General features: G+C 45.5%; 1 protein-coding gene across 1 annotated transcript; it reads left to right on the top strand.

The window, feature by feature from the left end:
• The first annotated feature begins 3,816 nt into the window (after positions 1–3,816).
• Positions 3,817–12,759, top strand: LOC123029364 (putative gastrointestinal growth factor xP4). Its single transcript, XM_044442283.1, has 6 exons — positions 3,817–3,892; positions 7,834–7,961; positions 9,094–9,246; positions 10,582–10,737; positions 11,539–11,685; positions 12,461–12,759. Exons 2-6 carry the CDS (start codon positions 7,880–7,882, stop codon positions 12,631–12,633), a joined length of 711 nt encoding a protein of 236 aa, XP_044298218.1. The 5' UTR covers positions 3,817–3,892; positions 7,834–7,879; the 3' UTR covers positions 12,634–12,759.
• The last annotated feature ends 715 nt before the right edge of the window (positions 12,760–13,474 follow it).

The raw sequence follows: 13,474 nt of genomic DNA on the forward strand, positions 1-13,474 counted from the left end.
ATGATTCAGAGAGAGAAAATGATGGGAGGGGAATGTTTGTAGGCTTGCAGTGGGGTTGGGAGAGGAAAAGAGCTTGCACTCAGTGAAACAGCTTTCTGTTGGCACATCCTAAAACAGTTGCCTTCTGTGCTGGGCTCAGACCACACCCCTTCTACCTTGTGCTCAATCCTCTGAGAAGGCTACTTGTTCTTCGTGACCAGCCTGCTCTCCCAGGAAAGGCATTTTGTGGTGGTCCCAGGGCAGGGATTTTTGCCAGTGCCGTCGTGTCTGACTCACTCGCATGTCACAGGATGCTCACCTCAAACTGTCCTCCTCACACTATTTCTCTAGTTATACCCTGGATTTCTTCAGACCCCTTATGTCAAGACATTTTTACATGCTGCATTTCCCCAGCGAAGAGAAAGAGGAAGTGGCTGGCTGGCTGGCTTCTTCAAAAACCAAGCCCTGGGTGGCTTCCCCATGCGCCTCACCTTCATCTCTCCCTGGTTTGCTTGCCCAGTCATCTGGAGAGTGAGCACAGTGCTGCCTCGCTTCTCCTCAACCTTGTCCTTGCAAAATATAAAGTTTGCAGTGCCTTCTCAAACCTTCCCTATTGACTCCTTTATATGCCTGCCTCAAGAAATAGAAATGCATGTTTACTCAGAAGTAAAACACATGAACTTTAATGCAGAGTACTTCTGGGAAAATCAACATGGCAGAGGGACCACCCTTGTCTTCTTTTGAGCGGAGGGAATGGAGGTGCCCATCTTGCTGGCTTCAGTCCATGGGAGTGGGGCAGACAGCAGTCCCGGCGCACACCCCTCTTTTCTCCCTTTCTTCTTCACCATGATTTTTTGTGAAGGGGCAGAAGGAGCTGCCATTGTTTCCCTTAAAACTAAAACTAAACCCTGCTTTTTCACTTATTAGCATCTGCACCTACTTATTTGACTTTCTGTTTCTCTCTTTTTCAAAGGACCATTTTGTTGCACACGCCACCTTCACAACTGCTCCAACTTCTGTGGCAATTGCATGTTTATGTTGTAAGATAACATTTTAAACACAGTGGCAACTATGCCGAATTCATTATATGTGCCCTGCAACTGTGATCAGTGCATTTCACAAGAATAATGTGACTGTTTTTCCTCAGCAATTTACCATTTGCCTCCTGCTGCTGTCCATCTTATCCCCTTAACAAAAATAGGTTGTGAAATAGGTTGGGCTGAGAACCTGGGACTGGCCAAAGTCACCCAGTTGGCTCCATGGCCAAGAGAGGACTAGAACCCAGATTGCCTGAGTCCCAGTTCCACACTCTTAACCACCAGACCACACTGGGTCTTGGAAAGGGAATGGGCGGTAGTGTAGATCTTTTCCAGGATGCTTTCTCAAACTTCCAGTGTGCCCACAAGTGCTGGAAGGTTACTTAATCCTGGTTTAGGCTTTTGGTTAACTTTACAGTCATTCTTTCAAAGGACACCCAAAATCTCAGGGCTAACCATGGCCAACTGATTGGTGGTACAAAAGGTCCCAAGCCACTCACCCACCTACCCACCCACAGGGATTCATAGGTGCGCAATTCAATCCATTGTCAGTCAGAACTGTCAAACATTTGGATACTTAAAAGCACTTTTGGTCCTTTGGCCTCCCCACGCATAGGAGACAAACAGCAGTGGCTTTCACACAAGCTGCTGCACATGCTCAGTGAAGGCAGCGCAGGGTCCTTGGGGCAGGGCAAGCTAATGCCACTGCCTCCCCTCATGCGAATGCCTATTGAATGTTCCCGAGAGGGAGTCCTCCAGCTGAACGCATGGTAGGCCCCAGCACTCAAGGAAGGGTGCTGCCCAATCAGAGCCCTCCTCAAGATCCATGTATTACAGGCAGGGAACTTGTGGCTGTGCTCCAGTAGGATGTCGCATTTATACCACTGGTTCCAGCATAAAATGTGAACTGATGGCATTTCATCACAGCTTGCCATGTCACATTTCTAATGGTTCTGGCTACCCTTGTACATCGGTTTGTGCATTACTTTTCCCAAGAAGCTTGATGGTGCTGAGAGAAGGCGAATCACACAAAGAAACCTCTCCCTCACATAGCAGGATGATGCTCAGGAAGTATGTCTGAGGAATGGAGGCTGCTGTCCTAGGCTTATTTACTCAGATCCACCAAATTGTGTAAGCATGCATTTGATCGGCATGAATGGGCTACATGAATGTTTTAAGAGCCCATTTTCATAAGTGTATATGACTTTCTATCTATGTTGGGTTTTGCAGTGATCCATCTATCAGTGTGCTGATGATACTAAGCTTTGCTCTTATGTTAGCCTTGCCTAAACTTGTGCCCTCCCCCCAGCTGTTTTGGGCTTTAATTTACATCATCCCCAGGTGACAAGGCAAGTGATCAGGAATTCCAAGAGTTCTAATCCAAAATATTTGGAGGCATGAATTTGGGGAAATCTGGGAGGCTGTGCATATATTATGCCCCTGCCTGGAATTGATAAGCTTAGTCTGCCAGCTTAGTTTCGAATAGAGATGGGAGAATCAGCAATGATTAAGCTCTGCAAGGTTCTACGGTTTCCACATGGATTTTCTGTTAGTTTCACCTTTGAATGCAGCTTTTAAAAAAATCTAGTTTCTCCAATTTTCTCCAAAATTTAAAGTGCACTTTCCCATCTCCACCCTGCAGAGATACAATTTTCAGAAGGACATAACTGCAAATGTAAGCGCATGCAATCTTTTCCTAAAAAATGTGATTGAGTTCATGTTTGAATTTGTGAATGGGGCAAGACTGGCTGTTTTTCAAACTCAGCTGCACTTCCTTTACATCCCTAGTTTTCAATACTCACAGCTGCCCCTGCTATTTAATCATTGCTCTTGATCGTACTCAAAAACAATTATTTGCCCAAGGCAACCCTGATGAGTTTCATAATTCAGTGGAAACTGAACCTGGGTTTCTCACAGTCATGTTCAACCATACTGATGTCAAGTATTAGTTAATAAATTCCTAAACAATTTCTTTCTCCTCCCTCATATGCAACTAACCTTATTTTTAGTTATCCAGTTTGTTGAGTTCTGCCAATGCAAATTAGTACTCATAGACTGGGTCAGTCCATGACAGCCTTAGCCTAAAGGTAAATGTTCTGTTGTAGTATTGCATGGCGGTGTCTCTGCACATAATCATCACTTGGTGAAAAATATGTTCTAATTGTACGGCTGGAGTACTGGGTAGGCTTGCCTGACCAGATGACAGCATCATAGTTTGGGCAAAACAAGTAGGACAAGACTATTTTGCTATAGCACCTTCTTGCAGCAATCCCATTTGAAAGGGTTCCCATGAAAGACTCCAGAGGTGCTGCTCTCAGCTTGGAATGAAGCATGCCACTGTCATGTTCTCAGCCCACAAAGGATTGGTGTCTCACTTTGGCTTCGTCTCTTGAGGTAGCAGCTGTTGCCGGGCAAACGGAGCCAGTCTTTGTAGCTGAGTCAGAACCATGCCCTAAGGCGGACTCCCAATGTCAGCAAGATACATGGCAGCACCATGGCAGGCCCACATATGTCATGTGATCAGTCATGACCTACCTTAAGCGTTTCTTCTGTGTTGCTCCTGTGGCTCACAGGATCTGATTCTAGGGCAGTGAATGAGCTGAGCAGTGCATAAAGAATCTGGGAAGCTTGGCTTGCTGCCCGTACCCTGAGCTATCATGCATAAACAAGCCCTTTGTTCGTTGTCCTTTAAAAAATCAATCTTGCACGCTCAGCTTGGGCATGATGTAACTCCACAGCCATTAGATTCACATCTGCAAACTAGGAGCCATTATGTAAAGCGTACTCTTTGGGACAGAAGAGGACAGGAAGTGCTGTGTTATCTGGCATCCATGTTTGCAGGCATCGGAATCAAGCCAGTTGTCTCAGCAATTCAAGTAAGACAAAAGCTTCTGCGTGTTTCTTTGACTTACTCTCTGTGTTCCTTGACAAGGAGTGCCATATAGCTTCAAGCAATATTTAAAATCTACATCTCCTAAAGCCTGTTTACATTATCTTGAAATTTTTATGAGATGTTTCATTAGTGAATATGGAAATGTTAATATTTTTCTTTTACAGGCAAGGACTCACAAGATCAAAATCTGTGATGTTCTAATGACCCAGTGCACAGATCCTTGCAAACCACCATGGGGCATGCATGCTTCTGTGCGCAAGCATGTAGCTGCATGCATTCAGGAGGTTAAGGGCCTCAGACAGGGTGGGTGGATTTTGTCCCAAACTGTTCCACTTCCCATATTGTGGATCACCTGGCTAAGGCTGACTGGACCAAATCTGCATATGCAAATGTAGAGGCGAACAGTTAGAACTAGTAACATTATTTAAATAGAACTACAAGGCATCTCACCATTATGGGGGGAAGGTGTGGCCAGGTGAGGCATGCGGCGGCTCTGTCTGCTCACTGGTTGCTGACCGCTGACGGACAAACCCAAAGACCCTGCTGCTCTTCCTGCTTAAGGTTCTCTGACTTGGAACCAGACCTGGAGTGGACGGTCCTTCAAATAAGCAACATCTTCCAATAGAGGTCTGTCCTCTGACAGCCTTTCCAATAGGGGACCACCTGCTATGAAGCTGTATGCATGGCCACCCTACTCATAGAAGAGGACCAAGCCTTGTTCTGTGCTGATGTTGAGGGCAGGGCTAGATCCAGTGGGCTGAAGCGACAGCTGGGTACATTTCAGCTGAACATTAAGAGAAATGTCTTCATGGTGGGAGCAGTTCTACAGTGGAAGCCATCACTAGGCCTTGCTGGTGGTGGGGCTGCCAGAGCTCTTAAGGCAGAACTGGGGATGCTCCAGCAGTGGCTTCATCACTCAGCCCACTGGGTACCCTGCAGCTCTGTCCTACAGACTGACCCAGTCTCATAACCCGTGTCGTGAGCGAGGCGCCCCCTCCCAAACGAGACAGGCACTTCAGCAATCATTAAAAGAGTCTTTGTTCCATACAGAAACAGCGTATTCCCAAGCCTCAAAACATGCACTCCAGGTGGAAAGTCGACCCCTCTCTCTGCTCCTAATCACCCAAAGCATCATATACGACACCTTAGGGGCTGGTCTCTGGAGCGGGGGTGCTATGGAAGTGGGCACACTGGCGCTGTTCCCATTGAGCCCCTAATTGGTCCAGCTGGCGAGTGCGTCGATAGGCCCTTGCGTCTAAGTCTCCGGAGGTGTCAAGTTCTCCTCCCGAGAACCCCTCCCCAGCCTGTTCTCTGCCGGCTTCTTTCCCACAGTTGGGGGCGGGGGGGGGGGTCAGTGGTTGTCCTGGAAGTGCTTTGATCCAGAGCTGGTTCAGGCTGGCTCACCAGGAGAGTTTGGGCCACCGGAGTCTCACTAGTCTCAACAACTCCACTATCAGAGGGAGAACTCTGAGCCACGGCTGGTTCAGCTCTCCACTCCCACTACTCCGAGTCTGAGCCAGCATTCTCACCAAAGCTCTCCTTCTCTCATGCGCTCCTGGGAATCTCATCCGGGAGCATGCACACGACACTGAGCGCTGACCCTTGTGCTGCCAAAATGCTACGATCTATACAAGGACCGGTATACTTGCAGGAGTGTCAAGGTCTGCAGTAGTAAAACAAGCAAGTCCCCTGGAAAAAAAAGCCTTCAGGGAAAACCCTCCAAGGAAGGCGGGGCAGGAAAAAAAAGGCATCTTAATGAGAACTGAGCAAGTATGGTAAGCGCAGAACATTGTGTGTGGGGGGAGGGGGTTCACAGGACATGACAAGCCCTGGCATGTCTGTGCTGTTGCTCAAATTCCGTCATGGTATTTCAGCATGGTAGGTTTGGTCTGCATAAACCACAAGCAAAATCCACAGTCTGTTCTATGGTTTCTCAGTACCACAAATGCTTGTTGCATTGCCTGTATCCAAAACCCCCCAACTCATTGTGGTACCAAGACCAGAATGAGAGAGCTGCTCGGCCAGAGTGGCTGGCTAGAAAGTGCCACTGGCAGCAGCCATCTTGTGTGGCTGTCAGAGGCACCCCCACTCTGCCCACCTCTTGCTCTACAGATCTTCTTTGGGGCAGATATGGACAATCCTCTGGGCGGTGCTGTGGACAGGCACCGCACCAGTCAAACGATCTCCCCACTGCGCTCCCCACAGACATGCCTGAAGGAAGCCCCTCGTGCAGGCAAGGGGAAGGGGTGAGGGTCACCAGCTCACGGCTGGGCTTCTCTGCTGGTTCCCCTGCTGCCCCCATTCCCACTCCTGCTTGCCAGAGAGGTGGCCCCAGCCTGGTGCCGGCTTTGCTTTCTCTGGCAAGTGGGAACAAGACGGGGCAAGCTCCCCTTCCCCTTGTCGCTACTGCTTGCAAGAAAGGCACTCAGTGATGCCTCTCTCACAAATGGGACTGAAAAGGGGGATTTCACTGCTGCCCAGATGATTCTCCCCCTCCACTCATGAAGGACTTCCCTGAGGCATGTGCTTGTGGGGCGGAGGGGCAATCACCTGAGCAGTGCCAGCTGATCCCCCTTTTTTCCTGAGCGTGCCTCAGGTGCTCCCCCTCTTGCTCCCACAGTCCCCTTTAGAGCAGGAGCTCCCTGCAGTTCTGCACTCCAGGGCACGAGCAGAAGCCCGGTTTGCACAAAAGAAGCTGCTCAACAGCCACAGGGAGCCAAACTTGGCTTGTGATTGCAGCTGCCAAAGACAGGAGCCCCATTCCTCCCAGTGCCATCTCCTGAGATATTGTCTGGAGGACTGAGAGGGAAGGAGATGATGGGAGGGAGGAGAGCAACCACCAGGAACCTCGGTAGCTGCACAGGGATGCTTATCATGGTTGCCATGAACCATGGTAACTACCCAGGGATGCTTATCATGACATGGGAATGAAGCTTGTGAGTCTCCTGGGGAGAAGCATAGAAAATGGGAGCTGTTGGAAAAATTAAGAGAACCCTGAACAGCAGTGCTCTCACTGCAATATGTTATTTTGAAGTGGGGAAAGAGAGCCCCTCTGTTCCAGATGTCATTGGCCTCCAGTGCCCCTCACCTTTGACCATTAGCCATGCAGGTTGAGGCTGGTGGTAGGTTACCTATGAAAAATTTTGTGGAACTCAACTTCAGGTTGGATGGTATAGTTGGTTTGCTTGTTTTTTAAAGACTGTCTGCTGGAGAGGTAAGTAGCTGGGGTATATGGCAGAAAAGTTCTAGTGTGGGCCATGCTGCAATTTCAGAAACTTAGAAAATACACTTTTAGTGTTAAAATGGAAACTTTTTTTTTGTGATTCATCAGACTGTAAGGATACTATGATGGTATGTGTTGTCCTGCCTGATAGAACAAAATATGATCTGTTTTGCTATATGAAACAATTCTAGTTTCTGGCCCCAGTTCCAGTACCTGAAACCTTTGCAATGTGGTGAATGTGATTTATGTACTGGACACATTTGCAGTCTTCAGAGATGTAGTATTTGTTTCTAGCAACCACAACAACAGAGTCTTGAGGAATCTCAGAAATTAGCACGTTTATTCTGGCATAAGCTTTCATAGATACTATCTGAAGTGGGCCATGGCCAATAAAATTTAGGCCAGAAAATATTTGTTAGTCTTTTGTGCAACACCCTATTGCCGTTGTTTTTACAATCTTTATGTTTACATCAGGGTAGCTATTTCACCACAGCGTAAAAAGCTGCACTGCCAGCAGTAGGGGCATCCTTCTCACTAACAAGGCACGAGTAGAGGAACTGCACTACTCGCTGTACTATTACACTTTTTCTGAGAAGGGCTGAAAAGAAACAACTTTTCTTTTTAATATTCATTTGCCATAAGTGTGAGGTTGAATATATATGCTTGTGTGTGTATTTAATTAGATGCAAATGTAATTTTAGATCAGTATTCTTTAGAGGAATTCAAGTGGACAAGCTGGATATAACAATGGAACTCAAGACATACTGGTTATTAGCGGTTGCCCTTTGTTTAGGATTTTTCTGCTCACAAAGTGGAGGACGTCCACCATGTAAGTATACATTGTTTATGAATAAAAACAAGCTGAGTAAATGTTAAATTACGATTATATTAGAGGTCAGAGCCAAATCGATAATAACAGTGGCAGCCACCCAGGAACTGCATTTGTTCTCTATAATCATGTGAATATAAGAGAAAGAGAGAGAGAGAGGCTGTCATGATAACTGCTGACAAAAAGAGATGAGGGGAATGCCTACTGGCTGACCATTCCTTGCTCCTTGGAAAGCAACAGTGTTCACAGTGGAAAGGAAGGATAATGTACTGGCCACGTGAGGCATGAATTATATGGATAACCAGGAATTTTTTTTTTACTGGATGGCTGGTCTATTAAGTTTCAGTTATTTACAGAATGGGTATATGCAAAGGAGTGTCACACAATGGAGGTTCATGACATGTTCTTCCCTGTGGTGGAAGGAAGGATGGGATCCAATGGGGCAAAGGTCCAGGAACTGGCTTTCAAGTTGGATGTCAGGAAGTACTTCCTGTGGTTAGGAACCCTGAGATATGGAATGGGCTTCCACGGGAGGTAGTGGAGGCCTCATCAGTGAGTGCATTCAAGGAAAGATTGGACACCTACCTGTTGGACATGATATGAGTGGAGCTGGCTTGTGCCAGGGGCCAGATTAGATGTCCCAGGAGACCTCCTCTGACTTGCTGCGTTTCTGTGCTTCTATTTATTCCCATTTACACTGTAGAGCATAACTAGTTAGAGCAACTAGTTGTGAAAAGGGGACTGTTTGGCCTTGTGAATATATTTAGAGACTCTGAACCCATTTAAAGAACATCGTGGCAGCCTGAAGTGGACATATGACTACTTTACATATATCTGACCCACACCTTCACCCATAATTATCATTTCACTTGTCCCTCATCCAGCTGCTTTTCTCCAAGATGGTAAAACTGGACACTCCAGATTTATTGGTCTAGTAGTTCAACATTAACACAGTTGAATTTAATTATTGCAATTGTTATTTCCAGTGTCAGTGAATCTTACATTACACATTCAAAAATGGAAAAGCAAGTGAGAACAAAAAGGAACTTGAAAGTGCAGATCTGTTCATTTCCCTTCTGAAGCAATCTCCATTAAATTCAGTGTGCAGCCCAAGGTTATTTCTTCCAAACAGATGCATGCCAATGTTTAATGGATGCCAACGAGAGAAAGGAATGTAATTCCACTTCCAAAGGCATCACTGCAGAGAAATGCACAGCAAATGGATGCTGCTTTGATGCAACCGTGCCTGATGTCCCTTGGTGCTTTAGACCTTCTGGAGAAAGAGGTAATGATGATTCATAGATGGTGAGCAGGGATGGGAACCTGTTTGGATTGCATTGCTCAATCTGCTAGATACACATGATGCTTTCTAGGTACTTTCTGTTTGCGATGTCTATCACGAGAACAAAATTCCCCTGTAGAAATCAAGTCCAACATACATTCTCAACTTTAGGAATGCAAAGAACTTTTTCCCTAGGCAGTCATCATAGTTTCTGGTCTGAAGAACAGAGTATAAAGAACTTTTTTTTGGCAATATATAAAATATTTAATTTGTAGTAGTATACCTGGGGTGCAAGACCTTAGGCCTGGAAATGAAGGCAAATCTGACAAGTCCTTTTAATTCTGTCCCATGCCTCCTTCACACAACCACTGATTTTTTGATAGTTTCTTTATGCAGTTTTTCTCTATTCTAAAGTATTGAAGTGTCTTTTAATTACTAGTAGTGAGAGCTTTAAGTGACAGTATGTTGGTGTGTGTGCAGGCGCATGTGCACACGTGTGTGTGCATGTGCACACTATACATGGTTTGCCCTGTCCCTTTTGCCTTCTGTCCCACCTGCCACTGGAATAGAGCCTTCAAGAGCTGCTCCAAATTTACTTCTTGGTCTGAAAGAGCTTTTGTACCTCTGCACTCATGCCAGTTCTGTAGGTATTCATGACCCTCCCATCATCTCACAATTCCCACTGGCTATGCTGGCTAGGGTGGATGGGAGTGGTTGACCAAAAGGCTTCGAGTTGCCCATTCTTACTATGTAGCATAAAACCTTATAGGCAAGTCATTCATAAGGTAGCCTTGCTGTGAGCAAGATGACCTTGCTATAATGGGGTGGCTGTTTTGACCTGAGAGATACTTGGAAGCTACAAAGATTCTCAAGTCCTCCTGAGTAGAAAATCTCCCTTTCAGCATGTGAGAGATGAAGAGACTTTTGAGTTGAAAGGGCTGATCCATGTGATGAACTTCTCTATCCACCATGAGAGCAGCACAGATCCTCTGCAGTGCAGAAGTATGATAGTGACAAGGTGACAGTCACAGCACCAGTATCACTTGAAGCATCCCTCAGGTGCTTCAGGTTTAAGTCTCAGGTGCTTAGATCTGGCTTCCATGGGTGGGACTAGCAGGTTAGTTCTTAACCCAGGCAGAAAGCAACATGGTTGGATCCAGACTTAGTCATACTTGGAGGAGACCAAATGAAACCAGATCTACATATGCTGGCCTTGACTAACTTGACCAATTTCATTAGTAAGTAATGACTACATTTGAATCCGACACATTATTTTTTAGATTTTAGCCAAGATTATTCAAGAGAGATGCAGGGTGACCTGGACATTGTTTCCAACAGTTTCACTTTGCTATGCAAAGAAAATGATTGTGCCTCAAGCAAGAACTGACTGTGGCTATCCAGGGATCTCTCGCAAGAGGTGCAAACGGATTGGATGCTGTTTTGATCCACAGGCTTCTGGTGCACCAGTGTGTTTCTATCCCCCAGTAAACAATGGTAAAGGCTTTGCATTAATCTTTATTTAACATTAAGTTCTAATTTCTTTCCTCAAGGACTCAAGAAAAATACATAAATTATAGGCCAATAGAGAATCATGTTCCTGGTAAGAATAGGCTGAAGTCACAAAAGAAGTTGTTGTCAGGGCACACAGCCACCAACTGTACAGAGACAGCCAAGGTTTCCAGGAAGAAGTGGATGGGAGGGACGGCCCCTCCTCCTTTTTCCTCCCCAAGAGAACAAAAGGCAAAAGCAGCAGAAACCATTGTTCACCTGATGACTGTTGAGAAGGCCAGCGGTGGGACCCTTTCCAGCCTCCTCCAGGCCAAAACAGACATTGCATTAAATCTGTATCTAGCAGCTATGGCTGTTTTACTCTAGAATAGGTGCACTGCCATAATCAAGACTGTAGGGTGAGGGTAGCAGCTTTAAAGATCTGGACTGGGCTTACTAAGCCTGATCTAGAGCAAACATGGAGCCATAAGAAATAGCTGCTACACACAGATTAAAATGAGGTCAGAATTTCAGTCAGTCCATTCAAGGACTCCTGTCTATCCGCAGGGTGGAAAGAATGCATGACTAGGGCTCAGAAAACTGGAAGCGGGTGCAAATCTTTGACCAAGGCTAAGTGTTTCTGACTGTGCAACAGCCTGTAATATGTCTTCTAAAAGGGTTTGTTCACTTGGGACATATTCCTGGAAACACCCACACAAAGGAACAAACAAACAATCAACCCAATGTTAAGAGAATATATGGAGAGAGAAGAAAAATCGCAGTAATGCAGCTCACTCTTCTAAACAGTTTCCCAGCATTGTGTAATGGACAGGAGCGCAAGAGAGGAGTGTGGATATCCAGCCATCACTGCTGAGGAATGTCAAGCAAAAGGATGCTGCTTCGATTCTTATGTTGTTAACACTCGATGGTGCTTTCGCCCTCTGTCTGAAGCAGGTAATGATGCAATGTTTTCTTTGAGGTGAGTGGGTCTGTTTGACGTAGAAAAGGACAGCATAAGCATAAGGAGAGGGCAGCGTATGGATGGCAATGAAGCCACCATACCCCACTTCCACAAGGAATGTTTTCCAGGAATGAGAATGCAGGGTGCTGGAAGGAGATCTAATACTGTACTTCAGCATAATGTGATATCACATTTTCATGTGGACCCACAGCCTCTCATGGAACACCCTTGGAAGAGTTTGCCCCCGTAATGCCCCCCTTTCCCCTTTACAACATCACAGGACCGGAAATCAGTTGTGGTCCTTTCTGCAGCCTCACAGGGAGGCTTATAAAATGGGAATTGAGTCTATCCAGCCTTAGACTTGGAGAACTGAAAAATCTTATAACTCCTGGGATGCTTTTCCAGAGAGCACAGGACCCCAGGCTTAGTGAATATATGATAAACCACCAAACACATTACAAAAGGGCTCCCAACCAAAAATATACCATTTCTTTTCAAACTCTTTTGCCTTAATTTGATAAATGTTGCCAACCTCACTAACTTACTTTTGTTTAGTCATTATGACTTAGATAGTAATTTGTGATGTCAGATCTTATTCAATGTTTGTTCTACTTAAGGAGATCCCATTGAAGTGTTTGAGTCCTAAGTCAGATGAATACAGCTCTTTATCCCCTGAACACTGTCATTCTGCTATAACATACCTACTGTTTGGTTCACATTTCAAAAAGAATCGGGACATAACATCTTTGTAACTTGCCTTTGCTTTAGAACCTCCCAAGATGTGTGGAATGGCACCAAGGAAAAGAGTGCAATGTGGATACCCCGGCATCTCTGCTGATGAATGTTTGGGGAAAGGATGCTGCTATGAACATCACCAGTATGCCAAACATGTCCCATGGTGCTTTGAGCCTTCAGCAAAGCAAGGGAATTTTTCAGGATGAAGAAAAAAAATTAAAAGATATTTGGAATGGTTGAGGAAGATGCTTTGTGGAATGAAGGGAACAGAATTTCCTTCCCATACATTTTTCTCCTTGTATTGCCATTTTGTATGTATAATGAGAATGAAGAATTGCCTATATGTTATTAAATGATCCAACAAGATTCTTGGGGTCATCTGACCCCAGTTCTCATTTCTCAAAACAGGAAGAAACTCAACATCAGCTTGAATAATAAAACATAAATAAGTGGTAAACTTAAAATGTACTTTTACAGAACTGAGATCAGCTCAGAATCAGAATGCTAAACCCAAGGTTAGTTTTCTTGGCAACTCTGCTTCCAGTTCAGTTCAAGGTCCAAAGTCCTGAGGTTAGAGACTAAATGACCACAAACATGCTAGAAATTCATATTTGGAAACCTAAAATGTAATTCGTTTTGATGCAACAGTTAACAGTAAGCAGGAACTATCTTTGATTTTTGGGGGAAGGTTTTGAGTAAGTTGCCTCAAGAATGTTTAGAGTAAGGTATCAGATTTACCACTTTGGATCCTCTGTTACTGTGCTGAAGGGTTTACTGCACCAGAGGTGGACAACCTTGTGAGTCACCTCGCCCCATGGGAAATCTTTTGGGAGCGTGTTGATGATGCCTGCAGCCAAAGGCAACAGTACGCAGGGCTAAAGCCACAAGAGCCAACAGTCACCATGTCTCTTCCTACCACTCTCCTTTCTCTCTCTGCTGTCTCTCCCTGCCCCACCACCAATCTTCTTCCCCACCCAGAAGGCTGCCAGAGATGGGATAGATCGCTCTTGCTAGCATCCAGAAATGACGGCATGCATAGGGCTTTAG

The sequence above is a fragment of the Varanus komodoensis genome, unplaced genomic scaffold (assembly GCF_004798865.1).
Source record: "Varanus komodoensis strain SLA01 unplaced genomic scaffold, ASM479886v1 scaffold4, whole genome shotgun sequence".
Classification (NCBI taxonomy): Eukaryota; Metazoa; Chordata; class Lepidosauria; order Squamata; family Varanidae; genus Varanus; species Varanus komodoensis.

What these genes read in the sequence shown, in the direction of transcription:
- LOC123029364 (XM_044442283.1), top strand. Translation starts at nt 7,880, where the DNA reads ATGGAACTCAAGACATACTGGTTATTAGCGGTTGCCCTTTGTTTAGGA. An exon ending in CTATCCCCCAGTAAACAATG is followed by an intron (nt 10,738 to 11,538) that starts GTAAAGGCTTTG and finishes TCTTCTAAACAG; the next exon opens with TTTCCCAGCATTGTGTAATG. An exon ending in TCGCCCTCTGTCTGAAGCAG is followed by an intron (nt 11,686 to 12,460) that starts GTAATGATGCAA and finishes CCTTTGCTTTAG; the next exon opens with AACCTCCCAAGATGTGTGGA.